Below are 24,293 nucleotides of genomic sequence, written 5' to 3'. Positions count from 1 at the left end.
CTCTCTCTCTGTAGACCAGGCTAGCCTCAAACTAGCCTGCTTCTGCTTCCCAAGTGCCAGGATTAAAGGCGTGTGCCACCTTATTTATTATGTATTTTAAAAACAGAATCTTGGGGCTGGAGAGATGGCTCAGCAGTTAAGAGCACTGATTGCTCTCCCAGAGGACCTGGGTTCAATTCCTAGCACCCACATGGCAGCTCACAACTGTCCGTAACTCCAGCTCCAGGGGATCTGACACCTTCACATCATGGCACATAAAATAAAGAAACAAAACCATGAACGGAACCTCACTGTACGGCCACAGCTGACTTGGAACTTGCTATGTAGAGCAGGGTGGCCTTGAACTTGAAGGTTTGTTGCTTCTTCCACCTGCTGAGTGTTGGCACTAAAGGTGTGTCCCACAACACCTTGTTTCTCATAACCTGTTTTTATTTTACGTGCATTGTTGTTTTCACTGCATGCATGTCTGTGTGCAGGTGTCAGAAGCCCTGGAGCTGGAGCTATAGACAGGTGTGAGCTGCCATGTGGGTGCTGGGAATTGAACCCCAGTCCTCTAGAAGAAAAGCCGGTGCTCTTAACTGCCTTAGGACTCAGAAGCTCCTCCAACTTCTGAGTCTTTTCTCATTGTTGTTGTTTTGGCTTGTGGGTTTTTTGTTGTTGTTTTTGTTGTTGTTTTGAGACAGTGTCTTTGTAGCTTTGGAGCCTGTCCTAGAACTCGCTCTGTAGACTGGGCTGGCCTCAAACTCACGGAGATCAGCCTGCCTCTGCCTCCTGAGTGCTGGGAATAAAGGCGTGAGCCACCAACGCCCAGCTAACTTCTGAGTCTTTTTTTTTTTTTTTTTTTTTTTGGTTTTTCGAGACAGGGTTTCTCTGTATTGTTTTGGAGGCTGTCCTGGAACTAGCTCTGTAGACCAGGCTGGCCTCGAACTCACAGAGATCCACCTGCCTCTGCATCCCAAGTGCTGGGATTAAAGGTGTGCGCCACCACTGCCTGGCGTAAAGAAGGCTTCTTAAGACTCAGAAGTTAGCCGGGCGTTGGTGGTGCACACCTTTAATCCCAGCACTTGGGATGCAAAGGCAGATGGATCTCTGTGAGTTCGAGGCCAGCCTCCAAAGTCACAGAGAAACCCTGTCTCGAAAAAACCCCAAAAAAAAAAAAAAAAAGAAGCCTCCTTTATGTAACAAATTTTCTTGTTAGACTATCTTTTGTAGGACCACAGTTGCCATTGGTGGCCTGGAGACTTACTGTTAATTACCAAAGCCTGGTCTTAGCTTAGGTTTGTTTCCAACTATCTGTTATAACTTAATTACCCCATATTTTTTTCTACCACATGGCTCGGTTACCTCTTCTTAGTACAGCGCATTCAACTTGCTCTGAGTCTACTGGCAACGTCTGTGCACCTAGATTTCTCCTTCTTTTCCTCTCTCTCCCTGGAAATCCCACCTATCATCTCCTGCCTTACTATTGGCCATTCAGCTATTAAACCAATCATACAATACATCTTCACACAGTGCACAAATCCCATAACACCTTTAGAAACTCCCTGGGAGTTCTGGTTTCTTTTCTGCACTGACCAAAGCAGCTTAAGGTAGAAAAGGTTCATTTCATCTAGCCCTTGTATGTAGTTCATAATTTGATGCTGAGAGACCCTGGGGCAGGAACTGGAGCCGGAGTTCTGTACAGAGGAAGCTGCCTGCTCGCCTGCTCTCTGGCTGGTCCAAGCTCAAGCCTGACTCTCTTTCCGGCCTGCTCAGGTCTCCCAGCTGGAGTTACATGAGTCTGGGAACTGAAGTTGGGCCTTCAGAAGAGCAAGGGCTCTGAGCCACCTCTCTAGCCTCAGCTGTTCTGTGGAAGGGCTCTTTTCCTCATATTCTTTTGACATATTGTTTGTTTTCAGACAGGGTCTTAAGCAGCAGTCATTGTCTAGAATCGTCCCACCTTAGTCTCCCTAGGCTCTGGGTTTGTAGGACTGAGCCACACGCTGCCCACCTAGCTGCATCAGCTTACTGAGCTCTACAAGGTTTCTGGAAGGTGAGATGACCTTGACCAGTTCACAAAAAGGGAAGCCGAGGCACAGAGCCCAGGTTCAAACAGGCTGACTGGCCGCTAGCCCATATGGGTAGCCACCAGCCTCTGCTTCCCTTAAATGAATTTCCTTCCAAAAGCCATGCCTGTTGGGGGGTGGGCTGTGGCTGCCAGTCAGGCATGACAAGGAAAGCCCAAGCCTCTCTTGAGTCCTCCTGACTGCCTTCGTCTCCTTGGGGACTCTCTCTAATGCCTTCTCCATCCACTGACACCCCTATTCCTGCCTGTGGTCAGCCCAAATACCAGATGGGGTGAATAGCAGCCTTTCTCAAACATTCCTCGTCACTGCGGCTCAGTTTAGGCTGGCTGAGGTTATGAAAATAGAGCTGAGGTGGTTGGAACAGGCGGGAAGTGGAGGGATGGGCTAGCTGGGCCTTGCCACCCTATCCAGCCCTCTGCCAGCCCTCCTCAGGGAGGGGAAGGGGGTGGTCATCCTCCCAGGCCTTGTGGTATAGCCGAGTGTGTGTGTGTGTGTGAGTGTGTGAGTGTGAGTGTGTGTGTGAGTCCTATGCTGAGACATGGAGAGCAGCTGTAGTCACAGGGGATGTTGGAGCAAGTGAATGCTGGGCTGGAGCTTGAGGAGAGGCACCACAGAGCTGACTATGGTAAGGTGGGCAGGGAGGGTCTGGGGTGGGTCTCCCCACCCCTGCCTGGCTCTGTCCACTGGCTAGGTGGCCAAGCCTACCCTGCAGGGGGGACCCCTCACCAGGCTGGCCTGCTGACCCCAGAGGCCTCAAGAGTTGCTGCTGCTTCTGATGCTGAGGTGGACCAAGGCACACATGGAGGACCCTGCCTTCCCGCACTTGGGTGACGGCTCACAGACCCTGCTGAGGGCCTGTCCTTGGCGCTGCTCCTGTCCCCGAGATGACACAGTGGACTGTGCTGGTCTGGGCCTGAGAGTATTCCCAGACAATATCACCAGGGCTGCTAGGCACCTTTCCTTGCAGGTGAGGGCTAGGGGTCAGAGACTCAGGGAGGCATAGGGCCCAGGTGGGGTCCAGGTGGGAGGTCCACGTGCCAGAGCTGAACCTGGCCTTGCTCTGGGTCTGCTAAGCCAGGCCAACACCAGAAGGAGAAGCCCTGCATGTTGGGAGAGCTGAGTTTGGGGTCGGTCAGCATCTTAGAAGGAGTAAAGCTGCTTTGGTCAGAACACTGAGTTCTGGGGCAATTGTTGTGATGGTGGAGGTCATGGGGTGCTTCAGGAAGATCTGGGGTAAAAATTGTTGGTAAGGATTCTGAGGCCGGAGGATGGACACTGCATAGTAAAGCCCTGTGTGGTGGGGAGGGGGCTAGAGACGCGTCAGAGGCAGGGAACTCCCCACCAGGACCTGGGTGTGGGGGCTGGGAGGCAGCTTCAAAATTAGCAGCTTGTGGGGCTCGGGGGCTCAAGGTGCTGTTGTGGGTGTGTGTGTAAGGGGCCCAGTGCCTTGCCAGTCTCAAGGTTGTTTGGGGTCAAGGAATGGGATGTTTTCTCCTCTTCCTCCCCCTTCTCTTGTTTTTGGAGACAAAGGTGAACGCTAAGCAAGTGCTCTGCTACTGGGCCAAACCTCTAGGTCACAAGTTGAGGAGCAAGGGACAGGTGTTGGTGTGAACATCTTCTCTCCACAGAGCAACCAGCTGCAGGAGCTCCCCTACAACGAATTGTCTCGTCTCAGTGGCTTGCGCACCCTGGACCTGCATAGCAACCTCATCTCCTCAGAGGGTGAGGATGTCGAGCTTGGAACAACCAGGTCCCAACCACTCTCCACATCCGCTGTTTGCCAGTTGTGGCCAGCTCTTCGGGGGTTTCCACAACTGCTGAGCCGGGTGGAATTTCAAGGGTTGGGGGATGGTTGTGGCTGTGGCTTTTGAGAAAGGACAGGATGTGTGGGGAGTGGGGGTGGGCAAAAGTCTGAGGACCTATACTAGTCCCTAGCCCTCAGAATAAGGCCTTCAGAGTAGGGCTGCTAGAAATGCGGGTCCTCTCGTCATCGCCCACTGTGCTCCCCACCCAGGCCTGCCTGATGAGGCCTTTGAGTCCCTCACCCAGCTAGAGCACTTCTACGTGGCCCACAACAAGGTGAGCCTGTATGTATCCCTGAGAGGGTGCATACTGGCTGGTGTCACCCGGTATGCGGGGACCGGGTGTGGGGGCTGGGGGCAGGGAACTCCCCACCGGGACCTGGGTGTGGGGGCTGGGGGCAGGGAATTCCCCACCGGGACCTGGGTGTGGGGGCTGGGGGCAGGGAACTCCGCACCCGGACCATTTACTGTTGATGTTGCAGCTCTCTGTTGCGCCCCAGTTCCTGCCACGCTCCCTGCGTGTCGCCGATCTAGCTGCCAATGAAGTGGTGGAAATCTTTCCTCTCACCTTTGGGGAGAAGCCTGCACTCCGGTAGTCTTAGTCCTGGCTCTGTCTCATCCTTTGACTCCAGGATCCTAGCCTGGGAGAAAGAGGCCTGCCCTGGAAGTGTGTACATGACTTTGCATAAGAAGCAGAGGGCAGCCCTCTTTTGAAGGGTGTGAGGCACGGCTCTGCACGAGGGTGGGGGTAGGGGGTGGGGAGTGGAGAGTCAGAGAAGGCTGGGTTCTGTTCTGGGGATCCTGGGGCATGACCCTGTGCTTGGGGGTGGCAGATGGTGTCAGGGAGGACTCAGATCAGTTTTGAAGGGTCTGAGTCACTCAGCTCAGTTTGTGGACTGTGTCCCTAAACTTGGGGTCAGAGAGATTTCAGATTTCAGTGGGGGGAGCTTGAGTGTGATATAGGGTCCCATACACTGTATCAAAAGTCTAGATTAAGCCTGGCCATGGCAGCACACACCTTTAATCCCAGCACTTGGGAGGCAGAGGCAAGTGGATCTCTGTGAGTTCAAGCTCAGTCTATCTGGTTTTCAAAGCGAGTTCCAGGACAGCCAGGATTATGCAGAGAAACTCTGTCTTGAAAAAAAAAGTCTAGACTAGGACAGACATCATCTACTTCACACACACACACACACACACACACACACACACACACACTGAGAGGGGGGTGGTGGTGTGCACATGCGTGGCTGCAGCCTTGCCCTTCTCAGGTCTGTTTATCTCCACAACAACCGACTGAGCAACACTGGTTTGCCACCTAACTCTTTCCATGGATCAGAGGCCATTACCACCCTAAGTCTCTCCAGCAACCAGCTCAGCTACCTACCACCCAGCCTCCCAGCCTCCCTGGAGCGGCTTCACCTGCAGGTACCCTGCCTATTGCGCCCACACGTGTGCATACACACACACACACACCTGGGCCTGTGTCTCTTACCCAGCGCAGCCTGTGAGAGTTTTCCACCTGCTCCTTTTCCATCCTTTTAACTGCTCCTCAGAATTCCAGATGTTAGAACCATCATTTAGAAAAAACAAAACAAACAAAAACCCTCCACTGCCTTGCACAAGCAAAACAAGCTCCTAGACACTCCTTTACTCAAGAGCCATCCGTGGCTGCCTAGTCGTTCATGCCAGACCCTCCGTTTCACTCTTCCTCCCCCAGAATAATCTCATCTCCAAGGTGCCCAGAGGAGCACTGAGCCTCCACACTCGACTCCGAGAGCTATACCTCCAGCATAATCAGTTGACAGATGGTGGTCTGGATGCAACTACCTTCAGGTACACAGCAGTGCTGGCAGCGGCCCCCTCCTTTATAGGACTCCTAACCCAGGACTTCATTCAGTGAGTGTCTAATGCACACCCCGCTGCCTGCCTGCCATAAAAGGTGTTACTGTATGCTGTGATGCTTGGCTGGTGTCTGTGACCTGCTACCTGCTTTTGAGGTTCTATTACCCAATAGTTGTGGGTTTTTGTGCTGGGTTATGGAATCCAGGTTCTTGCATGTGCTAGAATCTGCCCCATCTCCAGATTCTAGACAGGTAGATGGGAGCTCTGAGCTGCACCTTAGCTCTTGCTTTTTCTTTTCTTTTCTTTTTTTTTTTTTTCTGACAGGGTCTGTGTAGCCTGGAACTTGTTTTGTAGACTAAACTGGCCTCCAACTCATTCAGCTCTGCCTCTTGATGGCTGGGACTAAGGATTACGCCACAACACCCAGATAAATTTATTTATTTTTATGTGTATGGGTGTTCTGCCTGCATGGACGTCTGCAGCACGTGTATGCAATGCTTGAAGAACTGTAAGAGAGTGGTAGATCTCCCAGGACTGGAGTTATGCAGTTGAAAGCCACTGTGTAGTGCTGGGATTCCAGCCCTGGTTCTCTGGAGGGCAGCAGCCAGTGCTCTTAACTGCTGAGCCATCTCTCCAACCAAGCCCCAGATTTTTGAAAGAGTCTGGTTAAGTGTAGTCCAGGCTGGCATGGAACTCACAATCCTCTTAGCTCACCTCATGAGTCCTGGGATTCCATACCTGTACCTATGGCCATTCTGGGCTGCTATATGCTTTTCTTTGTTTTGTTTTTGTTTTTGTTTTTCGAGACAGGGTTTCTCTGTGGCTTTGGAGGCTGTCCTGGAACTCATTCTGTAGACCAGGCTAATCTCCAGAGATCCTCACAGAGATAGTCTGCCTCTGCCTCCTGAGTGCTGGGATTAAAGGCATGTACCACCAACGGCCAGCCTGCCTTATGCATTTCTATATCATATCAACCCGACTTTGTTGCTCCATCACTCTCCAGCTTAAAGGAGTCCTAAAACCCTTCCCTTCTCTTTCTGTCCCTCCCCCCTTTTTGAGATAGGATTTCTCAATGTAACAGCTCTGGCTGTCCTGGAATTTACTTTGTAGACCAGACTGGTCCCATAGAGATCTGATTGCCTCTGCCTCCCAAGTGCTGGGATCAAAGGTGTGAGCCAGCAACTCACACCTGGCTGGGGTCCCTTTTTTTTATTTTTGGTTTTTTGAGACAGGATTTCTCTGTATTGTTTTTTGGACCATGTCCTGGAACTCGCTCGGTAGACCAGGCTGGCCTGGAACTCACAGAGATCCGCCTGCCTCTGCCTCCCGAGTGCTGGGATTAAAGGCGTGCGCCACCACCGCCCATTCTATCACCTGTCTCCCATCAGCAAACTGAGCAGCCTTGAGTACCTGGACCTGTCCCACAACCAGCTGGCCACAGTGCCTGAGGGTCTACCCGGAACCCTGACCATATTGCACCTGGGTCGCAACTGCATCCGGCAGGTGGAAGCGCTGCGGCTGCATAGAGCGAGGGGCCTGCGCTACCTGTTGCTGCAGCACAATGCGCTAGGGGCTTCTGCGCTGCCCGCGGGGACGCTGAGGCCTCTGAGGGCTCTGCACACGCTGCACCTCTATGGCAACAGGCTGGAGCGCGTGCCCCCAGCATTGCCCCGCCACCTGAAGTCCCTGGTGATGCCCCACAACCGCGTGGCCGTGCTAGGTGCGCGAGATTTGGTTTCTGCGAGAAGCCTGGCTGAGCTCAACCTGGCCTACAACCGCCTGGCCAGCGCGCACGTGCATCCCGGCGCCTTCCGCCGCCTGAGCGCCCTGCGCAGCTTGGACCTGGCCGGTAACCAGCTGAGCCGGCTGCCGGAGGGCCTGCCCGCCAGTCTGCGCTCCCTGAGACTGCAGCGTAACCAACTCCGGGCCCTGGAGCCAGAGCTGCTGGCCGGCCTGAATAAGCTGCAGGAGCTCAGCCTGGCACACAACCGGCTCCGCGTGGGCGACATCGGGCCTGGCACCTGGCACGAGTTGCAGGCACTGCAGGTCAGGGGTTAAGTACAATGTGGTTATCTCCACCTCATGCGGGCAGCTTGAGATGGCTAAAACAGACCCTGTTTGGGTTGTTGCTGGTATGTCCCCACTTCTGGGGGGAGACTTTACTTCTGAGCACTCCTCCATTCTACCCAGCGGCTAAGCTCTGGCAACCCAGCTGGGCACAAAACAGGGTCCTTATCCCTTATCCAAACATCCTAGTTAGAGAAAAGGCCATCTAGGCAATCACAGTGATAGAAGGTAAGGAGTAGCCAGGTGTGGGGACCACACTGTCTCTACAGCACAGGGGATGCTGAGTAGGTAGGTGGAATCTGAAGCCTGCTGAGACTGCAGAAAGAAGAAAGGAAAGGAAGGGGAGGAGGGAGGGAAGTCAGGAAAGAGAAAACAAAGGTTGGTGGCGCACACCTTTAATCCCAGCACTCAGGAGGCAGAGGCAGGCGGATCTCTGTGAGTTCCAGGCCAGCCTCCAAAACAAGAGAAACCCTGTCTCGAAAAAAACCAAAAAGAAAAGAAAACAGAGGGTGTGAGTGAGGAGGATGTGCAGGGCCGCTGTCTTCACAGTCTGGTGTCTTGCTGAGTCAGGCAGGTGGAGACCACACCTACCTGTACTTCCCGTGGATGAAACAGCAATTTATCAGCCCAGTAGATCTCTATGGAGCGAAAGGATTTGGCAACCATTAGTGAACAAGTGTGCCTGGGCACGACGAGGCAGAGGAGCAGGGAGGAGACAGCTGGACGCGTCCTTGGCCCTGAGCTTGCCATGTGCTGTGTGCCTGTCAGGTGCTGGATCTGAGCCACAATGAGCTATCCTTTGTGCCTCCTGACCTGCCGGAGGCCCTGGAGGAGCTGCACCTACAGGCTAACCGCATTAGCCACGTGGGCCCAGAGGCCTTCCTCAGCACACCCCGCCTGCGTGCCCTCTCTCTGAGGTGAGGGGCGGGTGAGGGAGCCTGGATATGACGTCTCTTCATCATGGTCCTAACATCCCTGCCTCTCTGCACAGGGCCAACAGGCTTCATATGACAAGCATCGCAGCTGAGGCCTTCCTGGGGCTTGCACACCTGCGTGTGGTAGACACTGCAGAAAACCCAGAACAGGTCCTGGTCCAGCTGCCACCCAAGGGCAGGGGGTCCTGAGCCCTGAGGGCTAGCCAAGTAGCCCTGATGAACTATGGACTAAGAAGTTCTCAGTTGGGGCCTTGGAGGCTGGGCCTGTTCTGCCCAGCGTTGGCAGACACTAGGAGCAGGTGTCTGTCTACTTGGTGGTGGTTGGGGGTTGAAGCAGGAAGTATGCTGCCTTGAACATTCTGGGGTGCACACTATACCTTCCACCAGATGGTGATGGGGAAAATAAACTGAACCCTTTTCTACATTCACACCCACTCAGTGCCCTGTGGGACCCATCTCTTCCCTACACCTCACAGGAGTGCCTTTTCCATCCCCGAGGCCAAGTGCACTTGGAGATAGGCTCTAGGATCTGAGGTCAGTCTGACAGTGTGGTTCCACAGTCAGTGACTGGTATGGATGACCCGAGACTGATACATTGGTCATTAACCAAGCCATGGGCTCACCTAGGCCTTCCCAGGGTACTGGGCTGAGTGGGGAGGCCTAGGTCAGCCACTGAACAGGCCATATCAAGGAAGAAAAAAGACAGAGCTGAGGTGGGTGTGGCCTTGGCTGTTTATTCTGTGTTGGTCCTGGAGGGGGGGGGCAGCTGGGTCAGCACAGTCCCTGGAGAGCCAGCTGAGTTTGACAGCCTCAGTGGCATCTTTGGAGAGGACTGTAGGCTTAAGACTGGGGAGGACAGGAAGTAAAGTGCTTGCAGGGCCTCTGGGCTCGTGCCCAGCCACCCGCCTTGCTCCAGATGCTCCTGGATGTGCAAACAGGACTCTCCAAGGCCCAACCAGCCAGGCTTAGGTGAGGGTGCTGTCCTGACGTCCCTGGGGCTGGGGGCCTGGACAGGGTAAGTCCAGAACCAACTGTCCGCTGATTGTCTGTTTGTCTGCTCGGTGGCCCTGGAGCTCGGCCTGGGCCTCACCTGCGGAGTCGCTGAAGCTGTGGGAGACATAGGGGGTGAGGACACCAGCACCACGTGTCCCTGTCCACTCCCAACCCTCCCACCCCCTGCCCCACTCCTGTGGCCACTCACCTCGCTCTCTACCAGGTTCCGGCGGTACAATGCCTCTTTCGCAGCCTCCTAGGGGAAGGGGTGATTAGTGGATAGTTCAGGATGACCCTGCCCCTACACCTTAGTACACAGCACCGGAGTCCAGCTTACCCTGCTTCCGTCGCAGCCTAAGCGCCGGGCAGCCTCTGTGTAGAAGTGCAGCTGGCGCTCCAGATGCGATGCGTACTCTTGAGAAGTGGCAGTGGGGGTCAGGGTCAGGCAGCTGCTTCTCCCCACTTTTGCCTCTGTCCCATCCCATGGGGTTTCTCGTTTCCCTATCCCCCACCTCTCTCCTATCAGACAGGCCTCTCCCCAGCCCCTTTCGTGACCCTCCCTTTTACAGTACCTCCCTCACCAGATAACCCCTCCAGCCCCACTGCTGCCCTACCCCTGCGGATGCCGGCACCCCCCTGCTCCAGCTGTGCCCTCTGCCACTGGCTACGCTGCACCACATCCTGGTACTGCTGGGCCACTTCTGGGGGCACAGGCCGGCGTGCCTGCCTCAGGGCCAGGATCTGGAGGATACAAAGAGGACTGTGAGCCAATCTGGAGTCCACTCCTAGGCCCACCATACTGAGCCCAGCAGGACAGGCACCCACCTTCCTTTCTAGCCGCTCTTGGTCAAAGGCTAGCACACTAAGGCTATGCAGGGGCCGTGCCGATCTGCAGGGTAGAGAGGGGCATGAGAGGACTATAGAGGGTGCAGTGGAGATCCAAAGGAACCGGTTGGGTAGAGGCACAGGGGGTAGGGGACCTCAAGCAGGGTCTCAAGAAGTTCAGGGACCAGAGAAAAGTAGTTCTGATGCTGGAGGTTCTGGGGCATGTCTGAACATGAACTGAGAGGAGGGACCAAATGAAGACAGAGAAGGCTGAATGTGTTGACAATGGTCACATCATAAAAGGTCAAGCAGAGGCTTTTGAACTGAATTTCCCAAGAGAAGGGGTCCAAGAATGGCTTTGGAGCCAGACAGGATATGGTCTGATGTGCCATGGACATTACAGAAGGAACTGAGAGACCAGAGGATTCACTTCAGTGTGACCTCGCCCAGACTCACCTGTTCCCTGGTTCCCTCCAAGTGGCAGCTATGGGAGGCACCTTTGCTTTGGGTCCAGAGACCTGTTTTTGTACAGAGAGCCAGTCCAATAAGCACTGAGTCCTTGACCCCAGCCCTACTCCCAGGGGTGGCTGACAGGCAGGGGGCTCACTGTGGGCATAGCTGCTGGGAGGTGATCAATGACCAGCCACCTCTCCGTTGTAGTCTCTAACTGCTGGGCTGTCAATGGCTCCCGGATCCGGACCATCACTTCAAGCCGCCCCCCAGTGGGCCGGCGACCATCCAAAACCTAGGTTGGAGTAACAAGGGGTGCTATGGGAAAGAGCAGCAATCTCAAACAGGAGTCCTCAGGAATGCCAGAGATGATGACTGTGACAACAGACCAGGGTGCTCAAAGTCTGCAAGCACCTGCCGCCACCTCACCTCCAGGATCTCATGGACTTCACACGCCGTCTCCAACATATCCAGCTTCAGCTGGGCAGTGCCCAGCACCCTGTCAGTCTTGAACAGGCCCCTGTGTGTAGGAAGGTGTAATGGTCGGCATGCTGCTCCAGCCCTGAGCCCAGGCCCTGTGGTCCTTGGCTCACCCCTTGTGGACCACTTCGAATTTGATGCCCTTGGTTTGGATGGCCCTTCGGAAGCCACGGTGGCCACGGTTGATGCACAGCTTGAACTGCTCCTTGAACTCTAGGCAGGGAAGGAGGGAAGAATGAGAGACTGGCTGTGCGGGAGTGGGCACTGGCCTTGTGTGTTATGTGTGTGCAGTGTGTGTTCATGTGGCAGGCAGAGCACCACCTCAGGGGTTAGTCCTCTCCTTCCGCCAGCGTCTCATTTGTGCAGTTGGCCCGCAAGCTCTCTTGTCCTCCCCTCACTGCAGGAGTGTGGGGTTACAGAGGCGGTTACCGCGCTGCCTTTAAGTCAGACCTGGAGATCTGAATTCCCTTACTTCTGCTAGCACTGCAGTTGCCTTGCCTACTGAACCATCTTTCCTCTTCCTTCCTTTTCCCCTTGAGGGTTTGTGCATGTGGGGTATACCTCTAAGCTAAACACCTTCCCCCCCCCCGCCGTGGCCCTGGTTTTAGATTTTCTTCTGTGGGAGGCCAGGTGACTCACCAGGGGAGTCTGTATTTTTGATCACACTGGTCTTGTCTTTCTGAGCTTCTTCCTGTATCAGGGGGAGACAGGAATGATCAGGCCCAGGCCAGCTGGATTTCCTGCTTGCCTTACTTCCTGGTCCCCACCTAGTTAAAGTTGCACCTACCACATTAGGATAAGGGAAGTCAAACCGGACAAAGGCATCCAGGTCACTGGGGGACAGCCCTGCAGGTAGACAAGGGTCAGGCCTGGGCGGAGACACCAGCCCACTCTTGCTTCTGGGCCACGCCTCACCTGTGGGTGTGGGTAAGTTGATGCCCTTCACGATAAACAGAAGCATGTCATTGTTGCTCAGGTCCGGAAAGACCCTGTCAGTAGTCAGGGAAACAGAGGCAGGCAACTTAGTCCCAACCTGCAGCTCTCATTTCCCTCAGTGGAGTAAGGAACCCTCCAGACTGTGGAGGTGTCACTCCTGGGTTCAGGGTGTAGCGTTGGGCATTCCCTTGCCTGACTTCTGGGCTTTGTTCAGTGCTCACATACTTATTTGGTACCTACTTCTTTTTTTTTTTTTTTTTTGGTTTTTTGAGACAGGATTTCTCTGTGGCTTTGGAGGCTGTCCTGTAGACCAGGCTGGCCTCGAACTCACAGAGATCCACCTGCCTCTACCTCCCAAGTGCTGGGATTAAAGGCATTCGCCACCACCGCCCGGCTGGTACCTACTTCTATTTGTGTCTGTGTATTTATTGTGTGTATACATACATGTGCATGTGTTCGTATGTGTGTATGTACACAGATGTGCCATGACACACATGTGAAGGTCAGAGACGCACTTTGAGAGTTTTTTTTTCTTTAACTCAGGTTGTCAGGTTTGGCAGTAAGTCCCTTTATTTGCTGATCTACCTCACTGGCCCTCATTTACCAGCTTTATTTGTATACCTACTATGTACATGGCAGCATCTGAGCTGTGCCCTTTACTCTGTATTCCTGGAGTCCAACTAAGCACCAGCCAGGACTCTAGCTGCTGGAGGAGCCTTTTCTTTTGAGACAAAGTCCTTGAATTTCTGATTCTCCTGCCTCTACCTCCTGAGAGCTGGGATCACAGGCATGTACATCTGGTTAATGAGGTCCTGGAACCCAGGATCGCATGCATGTTGGGCAAGCATTCTACCAACTGAGCTACACACCCAGTCTCTTCCTTTCTGAGTGTCTGCCAAGTATCAGCCAGGGCCTAGCCAATGAAGCACCTCATGCCCACCCCAGAGCCTTTGCATGTCTAGGCTCACACCATGCATTTACTCTTGACCAGAGTTGAGTGCCGCAAGAGCTTCCAGAAGTGTAGATCCCTCCCCAGCAATACCCAACCAGGGGGCTTTGGGCCCTACTTGATGACACTGAAGGTCCTTTGCTCAAAGCGGGCAGCGGGTGTGGGCAGACTTCGGGCAAAGGCCTGCTTTAGGGTGTCCATGCTCCGCTTACAGTCTTCTGCCAGCTTCTCGAACCTATAGGAGACAGTATTGCTTGGGGCCCTGGCCAGCTGGGCTGCCAGCGCAGGACCAGTGAGGTCGGCACTTACTTGATAGTCTCAGCAATGTTGCCCAGGTGGGTGAACTGTGTGGCATGGCTCAGACACATCTGTAGGGGAAAGAACGAGAACATGTGGAAGGCCAGGAGGAATAGTATAGGGGATGGGGACAGGGTCATGGGTGGGACCTTACTTCATGTTGCTGTCTCAGGAGTTTGGTAAGCTCCCCATAGCGCCGCACGGTCTCCTGAGACATGCCTGGGCCAGGCCGCTGCACCAGTACAAAATCATCCTTGTTGACAGGGGCGGGAGGCACCTATGGAAGGGGTGGGTAGATGAGGCTGGTAGGCAAGGACCTGCTGACCCAACTAGGAGCAGCTCGTCTGGGGCTTTGACATCGTCTCTGCCCCTTACTCTGTCTCCCCTCAGCTCCTATGCTGTCTGACATAACAAAACCATCTTTGGGCAGCCCTGTACATGTGCAGGCACTGCTCTGTGGCTGGGGACCAGGGACGCAGCAGTGAATGGAGTCACCGGCGCACACCGGTGAACTCAACACATAAAGAGATTGTGGCAAGAGAACTAGGAGTTTGAGGACAGCGTGGGAAACAGTGAGTTCAAGGCCTGCTTATATACAGAGACCCTATCTTTTTTTTTTTTTTTTATCTTTTTTGAGACAGGATTTCTCTGTGGCTTTTGGAGGCTGTCCTGGAACTCACTTTGTAGACCAGGCTGGTCTCGAACTCACAGAGATCCACCTGCCTCTGCCTCCCAAGTGCTGGGATTAAAGGCGTGAGCCACCAATGCCTGGCTTCAGAGACCCTATCTTAAAAAAATAAATAAAAATCAGAACTAAAAATCTAAGAAGAGGGGTTAGCCCAGCACGTATCTCTTTGGAGGAACATTCCAGGGTGAGAAGGGCAGGTGCAAAAACCCTGAGGCTAGAGTGGGGCTAGTGTCTGAGCCAGGAAGACAGTGAAGGAGGAGGCCGATCATGAATACCACGGCCGCAGGAAAGCTCTGATTTACCTGTGTGTCTCTGTGGTCTCCCTAGATAGAATGTGTACCCCACAAGTGGGGATATTAGTCTATTTTTGCTCAACATTAGGTTCACAGGATCCAGGATGTGCTCCATACAAATTTTCTGGCATGGATGCTACTGTCTATCATACAAGGGATCCTGGGATCCTGCCTGATTTTCAGGTGGAAATCAGTCTTCAGGTCTCCAAAGACAAAAATAATGCTCTGAGTGAACAATCCTGCCTGAAGTGGCAAAATCTGCTAACTGTCCCCCAGACCAGTCTCTACCCTAGTAACGGCACATAACATTGCTCCAGCAAGAAACTGTAAGCCCCAGATCCTTTGCAGCTAGGGAAGGCCATATGGTTATCTCTGGCCAATAAGAGCAAGCAAAAGGCCTAGGGTCTGGAGGCAGCGGGGGTGTTCTGCTGTAGAGGTCAGGGCATTCTCAGTGCCTGCAATGACTCTTTTAAGCCACTATCTCCCTTTTACTCCACCCTTCCCATGGACAGGAGGCAATGGGTCAGTGGTCCATTTGGATCAGCACACTAGGACAAGCCCCTCGGAAGGTGAAAAGCAAAAACACAGAAGGAGCTTGGACCCCTCAGGTGTCTATCCTAAGTGTGACACGCAAGAAATGACTGTCTCCTTTCAACTGCTGTCTTCCCAGGGCCTATTTGTCACAGCAGCTTGCTTAAAGGATGACTAATACATTCTAGGTCACATGGTTGCTAATGGGCCCACAGGCAGAACGCATGGGTATAAATGCCTCACCTTGGTGATGTCCACAGGCAGCCCATTGCGAGAGGCCTCCAGCATGGGTTCTAGCCCTTTGGCCTGACGCAGATGCATCTTGGCGCCCTCCACGTCGTTCTTTTGCTTGGCACGCAGCGCGGCCTGCAGGAGCTGCTTCTTACGGCCCTCCAGAAAGGCCAGTTGCTGCTGGGCTGCAGGTGGGGAGACCTCAGTGGGTGATGCCCAGCCCATTGGGGTCAGGTTGGCCTGGGTAGCCAGGGCAGGTGGGGTACTTACCCCTGGTAGATGTGCCCTTAGGGGCTGCTTTGCCTGCCGGGGCTGGTCCTGATGAAGGCGCCCTGGAGGGTGAGGACTTCAGTTGGGTTGTGGGGGCAGCAGTGGTATTTTGCTGCAGAGGAATAGAGAGAGGTCAGAGTGTTTCTAGTGCCTGCAGTTACTCTTTCTCAAGTGTCAGAACCCAAAAGCAAGGACCTATCTTTATATCCTCAACAGGGCGGCCTCGACCATTATATAGCTGTCGCTGGCTTTCAACTCTGCAGAGCTGAGATCACAGGTGTGAGCCAAAGTGCCTGGCTCACCCTCAGCCCTGGCCACATCTATGGTCCGGCTTCCACCTACTCTTGGGAACAGCTCTGCACAGGGAGGCTACTCTGTGCTCACTCTGTAGGTGAAAGGACTAGGGTTTGGGGAGCAAAAAGGCTTGCCGGCAGCCCCACAGCCAACAAGTGGCAGGCCTATGGTGGCTTACTCCTACTTAGGCTAAGGTCTCCCAGGGCTCTGTCCTGTTAACACCCCCCCACCAGTCCTGACCCCTTGCACCTTTTTAGGAGCCTCATCTTCTTCCTCCTCTGAGCCTTCATCATGGTTAGCAAGCTTCATGGCAGTTTCCAGGACTCCCACCAGGCTCTGCTGGGTGGGCTCTGCATTCTCCAAGCCCTGAATTGGGGGGAAGCCTGGGCGGCAGAGTGACCTGGTCAATCCCTCCTCCCACGTTGTGAGGGGGCCATCAAGCATTCCTCCCAATAAGGAATTCTAGGCCTTTCTTTTTGTTGGTTTTCTGAAATAGCTTATGTAGCTCAGGTTGGCCTTGAACTCGCAATTCTCCTGCCTCAGCCTCCCAAGTACTGGCATTACTGGTAATGTGCCATGGCAGTCTTACTGTTTTCTGCATATCAAAGACGTAACCTGGGACTTTGTGCATGCTAAGTAAGTGTCCTAGACCCTCCAGGCTACCCTGAGACAGATCTGAGTGGAGGAGCTGTGGGGCCCTTTAAGTGCCAGACTACCCCTTCCCCCGGGCTGCTCCTCCTTCCCATGGTGCTTGCTTCTCTTGCTGGACCCCAAGGGCTTGGGCAGATTCTAATGGGCTCTGTCAGGTGGGCCTCAGCTGGGAGAGGGGCTCCTAGAAGTGGAAGATAACTGTTTCCACAGAAGACAGGTGGGCAGCTGAGAACTTATGAGGTTTCTACTCTACTGAGGACTGGCAGGAGACACGGAAGATTCTGCAGAGTCAAAGCCCGAAGGCTTGGCAGGAGTGAATGGGAGGAAGCAGAGAGGGAGGGAGACATCTGGAAGATAGAACAGGACAACCTCCTAATTTTGAGAACTTTCCAGTTTCCCTGATATAACATTTCTGACATGACTCACATCACTCTGGCTAAGAGGCTTGCAAAGCTTCTGAGTACACCCACGGATGTTTAAGGCAGCCCTTAAGCAGGAATGGATCACCAAAGGCAAAGAGAGGGAGTGGGGGGGGCTACTTTGGGACAGATCTTCCTTGGGGGAAAACATACTTGGGGTGGAGCCCTACCTGGGGGTACTGGCAGCTCAGTTACATCCACAGCTCGGCCTGCCTTGTGGGCTCGAATGGCATCTTGGTATTGCTGCAAAGTACAGAGATGTTAGGGGACCTGAGAGGGGCCCTGGAGGCATTTATCTGGCCCCCTACATACCTTGACAATGCGCTCGTGCATGCGTGCCTTCCGCTGGTCGCCCGTGGCCTTGGCCTGGGCTGCAGCCACACGGTACCGCTCCATTCGCTGCTCCAGAGCCTCCAGGAGGCTCCTTGGGGGTTGGGGAGCCTCTGGGTCAGAAGAGGAAAGCAGGCTAAGGGCTCAGGGAAGCGGAACGCTGGCGCAGTCTGCCCACCTCTAAGGATCTCAGCAGCCTACCTGGCCTGATGGGTGCTGGGGAGGGGTTCAGAGGTTGTGCTGCTGGCAAAGGGGACTCTGGAGACAGCTGGTCTGGAGACAGAGAGGTCCGGCCCAGTGAGGGGCTTGCTTGGTGATCTTGGGCAGCACCAAGGTGAACAGTAGGAGTAGGGGGGGCATGGGATAGGGTTCTCACCAGGTGGAGGGGGCAGGCGGGAAAGGTCCACCAGCTCCCCACGGCTCAGGGCCTCCAAGACAGGGTCGAAACTCTGGGAGAAAGAATGATATGGGTGGAGAGGGGACTACCAGGACCTCAGGGGGTGTTCCATACCCTGCCCAGTGGCAGAGGATTGCCCCCTACCTGGGGCCACCCAACCCATGCTCTACCAATACTGATATGCTGGGCACAAAGATGGCAGCTGTTGAGAGAGGAGTTAGGGGGTGGAAGCCTGCACACTGGCTCCCTCCTCCAGTAGGCCCGTCTGTGGGTCGAAACACACCTTGGCCACTCTCAAGTGTCTGGTGGCCGCAGCAGTGTCGCCCTGATGCTTGGCATGGAGGGCAGCCAGTTTGTATTCATGCTGCAGGCTCTGCAGCTGGGCTAGCGGGGTGCAGGGACCTAGAAAGAGGAGCACACACAAGAAGCCCAGGCCAACCTCACCACACAAAATGTCTATTTGGTCCTCACAACCCAGTTTTGAGCCCCTTTTGTACAGATGGACACCTGAGGCTGAGAGGACATGCTCTCTGCGAGGTCACTCTCTTTTAGTTGGCACGAGGCACGTTCAGCCTTAGGCCTGGCGGTCCTGAGCACTGGATTCTCCCAGGATTCTTTAAAACCTGACAGGGCCGTGTACACTTTTAATCTTTTTTTTTTCTTTTTTCTTTTTTTTAAATTTTTTTTTATATTTTATTTTCCAGTTTAAATTTAGATAAGAAACAAGGTTGCTTCACAAGTCAGTTCCAGGTCCCTCTTCCTTTCCCTCCCCTCCTCCCGTGCCCTCCCCAATCTTTTTAAACTTTTAAAGTTTTCTTCTTCAAACTTTAAAGCAGCCAAGGTTGCCACTCACAGTAAACTATGGGCGTTATAAAGAGATAACTGTGTGCCTTCCCCCTTTTGTGGCATCTTGGGTTTTCAGGGCTGATGGTGGAATGGAGGACCTCACACATACTAGGCAACTGCATGGTCACCAAACGACACTGGGGTTTCAACACCAGTCTGTCTGACCGGGAGGTGCAGCAGCAAAGACATCTGTTACCACCTGGTGGCCTCGGTTTGATCCTGGAACCCACACAGCAGGGATGAGGACTCCCAGGGTTACCCTTTGACCTTCGCGTACATCCCATGGCATGTTCAACCCCACCCCAATTAAAAATGTAAATTTAAAAGTGATTGGAAACTCATCAACATTTACTTTAATGAACATTTTTAGATTCATTTGTTTTATGTGTGTGAGTATTTTGCCTGTGGGTATGTATGTGTACTGCATTCATGCCTGGTGCCCTTGGAGGCCAAAGAGGGTGTTAGCACCTTTGAAACTCAAGTTACAAACAGGTGTGAGCCACCCTGTGGAAGTTGGGAACCAAACCTGGGTCTTCTTCTTTTTTTTTTTTTTTTTTTTTTTCAAGACAGGGTTTCTCTGTGGCTTTGGAGGCTGTCCTGGAACTCGCTTGGTAGTCCAGGCTGGTCTCGAACTCACAGAGATCCGCCTGCCTCTGCCTCCCGAGTGCTGGGATTAAAGGTGTGCGCCACCAACGCCCGGCTCAAACCAGGGTCTTCAAGAGCAACAAATGTTCTTAACTGTTGAACCATCTCTTCAGGCCTCCTACTTCTTCCTTTTTTTTTTTTTTTTTTTTCTTTTTGTGAGACAAGGTCTTATTATATAGCCCTGGCTAGCCTAGGCTTGCTATATAAACCAGACTGGCCTTGAACTCAAAGTGATCTGCCTTCCAAGTAGCAGGACTAAAAGTGTGTGTCAGCATGCCCAGTCCTACTTGTTGTTTTGTAAATTGTAGTAAAATTCATAAAACTTACTTTAAATTGTTTTTCTTTTTCTCTGCTATTTTTTTTTTAAATCAGGTGGTATACACATTCAATCTTATTGCTCAAGAGGCAGAGGCAGGCATATCTCTGTGAGTTCACAGTCAGCCAGGTCTATACAGTGAGACCCTGACTCAAATAAAATAAAACATAAAAAGCTTAAAAAAAAAAACTGCTATTGTGCATGTGGTGGTGAGATGCCCAATTTTTTCTTCCACCTTTGCTGGGTCCAGCCTTTCCCATTTTACCGTCTCTTTGATCTTTCTGAGGTGGGTCTTTCTGTTGTCCTCCAACTTGTGATCCGCCTGCGTCAGGCCTCCTGAGTGCTGGGCTGATGTGTACGTGTCAGCATGCCTGCCGCACTGTAAACATGCTTGCTTTTGTGTGTGTGTTGTTTTGTATGTGGACATGGGTGCCTGTAGAGGACACAGGCTGACATCAAGGGTCCTCCTCAACTGCTTTCTGAGACAGTCTCTCACTGAACTTGGAGCTCACCAACTGCCTAGACTGGCTGGCCAACAGCCAGCCCCAAGGGTTCTCCTGTCTGTTTCTGAGACTGCAGGGACACACCATCATGCCTAGCTTTCTGTATAAGTGCTGGGATCTGAACTTATATCCTCATGTTTACATAGCAGGAACTTTACCTGCTGATATCTGCTTATCTAGTAACCACTTTTTTTTTTTTGAGACAGGATTTCTCTGTGTATCAACCCTGGCTGTCCTGGAACTGGCTCTATAGACCTGGAACTCAGAGATCTGTCTGCCTTTGCCTCCTGAGTGCTGGGATTAAAGGAGTGCACCACTACTCCTGGCTCTATTAAGCCACTTTTGAGTGCATAGTCTGGTGGCTTTACACACATCCACAAAATGGTGCAGCCACCCTCACCATCTCTATACTGTGTATTTCCCCAAACTAAAACTCCGCTTCCATTAAACTCTCACTCCTGTCCGCCCCCAGGATGCCACCTGCCATTCTACCTCCTGTGTTCACGGACCTGAGAGCCCTGGGGCCTCCTGGGAATGGCATTAGTGTCTCTGTCTTCTATAGTCTTTGCACTTAACATCATGTCCTCATGGCTCTTCCATGTTAGAGCATGCTAAAAATTAAAAATACTCCCCTTTATAGTAAAATACTATTGCATGCACAGCCCAGGTACTGAAGTCTCTGAAGAGCCTGCACAGACTCTGTATGACCCTGGCCCTTCCCACCATTTACCTGGAGGCATCTGGGGCTTAGCAGAGGTGTGTGGGGTGATAGATGGGGCCTCTAAGGTGACACTGGACTCTGGGGCTGGCAGGTTCACAGGAGCCAGGTGGGAAGTAGTATGGGTGTGGCTGTGCCCAGCTGCTGGTCCCTTCCCCACAGTGACGAGAGGTGGAATGTCTGCTTCATTGATTACGTTGCCCTTCCTGGAAGAGGCCAGCAGGTTTTCCAGTGTCTGAAACAGGGTGTGAGTATGAGTCTGAGAGTAACTTGGGCCTCAGTGCTCCCGGGTCCAGGTAGAATCTCAAAAGCCTGTCCTTGGCCTGCTCACCTTGAGCCCCCGATCATATCGTCGCATCCTGGCACTGTCCCCGGCTTGCCTGGCATTCTCCACTGCAGACTGGTAGAGGGCTAGCCTCTCCTGCAACACGGCCTCTACTCCTGGGTTGGAACCTGAAGGTTTTGGCTACAGGAGGATTGGGGTACAATTTGGGTGGTGACCCTACTTAGGTCACCCTGACCAACCACTCAGCATGAACACATATTTCCCCTGGAACAATCTTCCCCGCTCCCAATGATCACAGTCCAGAGGTTCAGAGGTCTGTCACCTGTGCCAAAGATCACATGAACAAGGGGGAAAGGTGAACCTTGTAACTCCAGGCTGTGTGTGTATGTGTGACTTAGGGAGACATACCTGGGTCACAGGCATCAGGGGCTCCACAGCCTTCTGTTCCTCCCCAAGGACCTCATTTAGCTCTGCCTGCAGAGACACAAGGCCAGGGTAGGAGGTAGAGGCTGCTGGACAGGGCACTGGGGTGACACAGTGCCACATGTCCTGGCCCCGCGCTCACCAGCAGGTCCTCATCAGCCTCCACATCATCCTCGTCCGTCCCCTCGTCATCCTCATCCAGGTCTCTCATGCAGAGCCGGGCCATCTTCTCAATGGCCTCCATTGGCAGGGGACCTGGAGGCAGGAAGAAGCCCCAGCTAAAGCAGGATCCTCCCAGAGCCCCAGCTGCCCACCCCTACACCCGGGGCCCTGGGGACCAACACACAAGCAACAGAGCAACAGATCCCCTTCCCTGACCATTGTGGCACCCCACCATCCGGGAGCGCTTCTAGCCTGATGCCGTTTACCTACCGCCACCAAGCCCAACCTCCAAGCACTCTTCTCTTCCCTATCCAGTCTCATCTATGTTGCCAGGTACCCCGAGTCTAAACCTCAGCTTTGTAATGTTCTCTTTGTATGACCCTGAATAAGTTCATCTCCCTGGGTTTCAGGAGATCGATAACTTAAGGGTAGACGGTGGGAACTAAGGGTGAATTAAATTCCTGGAGCAGCAATGCATACAGTTGCCCCTGCCTCATCCTTTGCCCCCAGGCTTGTGCCCTGGTGCCTCCTTTGAATCCCCACTCTTGTACTTGGGGTATAACCAAGTAAAACAAAGGCTACCGTAAAGCTCATCGTAAAGCTCATCGGATAAGCTAGATGGCGACAAGATAACTATAGCAGGTCTCTTGCGTGGCAGATGCAGCTGCATCCACAACTGACCCTGTCACCTAGACCCTAGACTCTAGGAAGGTGGGGGTGGGGGTGTCTTTTGTTTTCCTCCCCTACTTCCAACCCAGTGCCCAGCTCCAGGTACTGTCTGCAGCAGAAGCTCCAAAAATATTCTCAAGTGTGCTGAGCGTCTCACCTTTGCCTTTGAGTTTCTCTGGGGCCTGGGGCTGGTCCCCCACCAAAGCCAAGAACTCAGCCTCCAGTTCCTCATCGTTTACCCCATCCTCAGGGATCATCAGGCCGTCCGGGGAGAAATCAACCAGCAGGCCGAGCTGTGGGAACAACCATGGTCCAGTTAGACCTTCTATACACCACCCAGCCCAGGTAGCCAGAGAGACCCCATGGTAGGTAGGGACCAAATCTCTAAAAGCAAACTGGCTCTTGCAGAGACTAGGAGACTGAGACACACATACCATGCAACAGTGTTTTGGCCCTTTGACGGCACGCATGGGTCAACCGCGGAGAACCTGCCAGAGTGTGGCTGGCAGGCGCAATCACCAATAGCGCACCAACCCTAACCCTACCATGTGCAAAGCCCTGGGTTCCATCCCCAGCATGGAAAGGAAAAAAAATTTAAAAATGAAAGCCCTGACAACAACATCTACATTGAAACTGGGTCTTTTCTGTAGACCTGCCCTCCTGTTTTTGTGTTTTGGCTAATGACCAATAGAATATGGTGAGTTACATGAAATTACCCTTCCTGTAAGTCCAAATTGGTCAAATACTAGCAATTATGCATGGCTTCACCCTCTGGGATTAATAATTCCACACTATGTTATAGCATTTTTTTTTTTTTTTTGAGACAGGGTTTCTCTGTGTTGTTTTGAAGGCTGTCCTGGAACTCACTCTGTAGACCGGGCTGGCCTCGAACTCACAGAGATCCGCCTGCCTCTGCCTCCTGAGTGCTGGGATTAAAGGCGTGCGCCACCAACGCCCGGCTTGTTCTAGCATTTTTCATCAACAATCTCAGTAAGACTTTGCAAATGTCCTGCCATTTAGGGACTCTTTCAGGCCTCCATTCCACAGGTGAGAAAACGGAGACTGAAATACATCTGTCGTATGTACCAAGGGCAGCAGGGAACCTGTGGTCAGGTAAACTCAGACCTGAGCCTGAGCTAGGCCCTGTGTTCCCTGGTTCAAAGCTGAGACAAATCAAACTCCTGCAGGCTCTGGATCTGGGAGTATGGTGCTGGGCCACAGTCCTGTAGGTTTTCCTGTACACTTCTGGGCTGGCATGTCTGTCTGGCAAGGCTGCTCAATCTTATGACCTTTGTTAGAGGTCTTCGTCTCCCTGAGCCTCAATGTCCTCATCTATACAATGGGAGTAAAGAGTGTGACCTGGCCCAGTTGATGCAAAGGCTTGAAAAGCTGGTCTGGTGGCTGCCTCTTCTGGGCTGGAACTGCTGCAGCAACAGGTGTTACCCAAAACCAGGGTGGGGAGCCAGATGCTGGATGGCCCTGGCCAGTAGGCCCTACAGTCGGGAGCGAGCCTCACCTGGAGAGGCGGGGACTTGGGTTCACTTGTTAGGAGAATCAGGCTTTTTCTGGGGGTGGGGCACGCCCCGCGAGTGTGAAGAAGGGTGGGGACAGACCCTGAGGAAGGGTGGGAAGAGACCCCTAGGTGGGCAGAGTGGCGCGCACTCACCTGGCGGGCGGTGACAGCGCCTCGGCCTGGGGGCGCCGGGGGTCCATTCCTCTTGTGCATCTTCCAGGATCGAAGTCCGGACTATCAGCCCTGGTACCTTAGTCTTACTCTGCCTCTTCCCCGAACCCGGCTCTCTGTGCTTGCCGTGCTCCAGAGCCCTGAGTCCCTCCTCCGTACCCGGCCCCCGGAATTCTCCAGTTTCGGCCACCCTGCTTCCGCCTTGGCCTTCGGGAGCGCGGCCACAGGATTCGCGGATCTCTGCCAACTAAACTACATTTCCCGGCAGCCAGTGCGTGAATTCGCATGCGCTTGA

At 53.3% G+C, this 24,293-nt stretch overlaps 2 protein-coding genes across 2 annotated transcripts; one reads left to right on the top strand and one right to left on the bottom strand.

Moving 5' to 3' along the window:
• The first annotated feature begins 1,753 nt into the window (after positions 1-1,753).
• Podnl1 (podocan like 1) lies at positions 1,754-9,140 on the top strand. The gene is made up of 10 exons (XM_040736742.1): positions 1,754-2,691; positions 2,815-3,033; positions 3,695-3,788; positions 4,081-4,145; positions 4,351-4,460; positions 5,137-5,293; positions 5,586-5,701; positions 7,099-7,756; positions 8,546-8,694; positions 8,769-9,140. Exons 1-10 carry the CDS (start codon positions 2,647-2,649, stop codon positions 8,899-8,901), a joined length of 1,746 nt encoding a protein of 581 aa, XP_040592676.1. The 5' UTR covers positions 1,754-2,646; the 3' UTR covers positions 8,902-9,140.
• Positions 9,141-9,426: 286 nt separating this feature from the next.
• Cc2d1a (coiled-coil and C2 domain containing 1A) lies at positions 9,427-24,254 on the bottom strand. Its single transcript, XM_005087565.4, has 29 exons — positions 23,981-24,254; positions 22,472-22,607; positions 21,626-21,738; positions 21,469-21,534; positions 21,106-21,240; positions 20,787-21,009; positions 18,030-18,148; positions 17,726-17,798; positions 17,551-17,622; positions 17,332-17,462; positions 17,190-17,262; positions 16,199-16,332; positions 15,656-15,767; positions 15,398-15,570; positions 13,797-13,919; positions 13,655-13,713; positions 13,464-13,580; positions 12,376-12,449; positions 12,248-12,306; positions 12,100-12,151; positions 11,574-11,673; positions 11,410-11,500; positions 11,138-11,275; positions 10,987-11,048; positions 10,531-10,594; positions 10,320-10,446; positions 10,043-10,119; positions 9,914-9,961; positions 9,427-9,819 (listed from the first exon to the last, which is right to left on the bottom strand). Exons 1-29 carry the CDS (start codon positions 24,038-24,040, stop codon positions 9,799-9,801), a joined length of 2,832 nt encoding a protein of 943 aa, XP_005087622.1. The 5' UTR covers positions 24,041-24,254; the 3' UTR covers positions 9,427-9,798.
• Positions 24,255-24,293: the final 39 nt, after the last annotated feature.

The sequence above is a fragment of the Mesocricetus auratus genome, unplaced genomic scaffold (genome assembly GCF_017639785.1).
Source record: "Mesocricetus auratus isolate SY011 unplaced genomic scaffold, BCM_Maur_2.0 Super-Scaffold_100081, whole genome shotgun sequence".
Taxonomy (NCBI): Eukaryota; Metazoa; Chordata; class Mammalia; order Rodentia; family Cricetidae; genus Mesocricetus; species Mesocricetus auratus.
The sequence above is the reverse complement of the archived record's forward strand: the minus strand, read 5'-3'. Positions and strand labels throughout refer to the sequence as shown.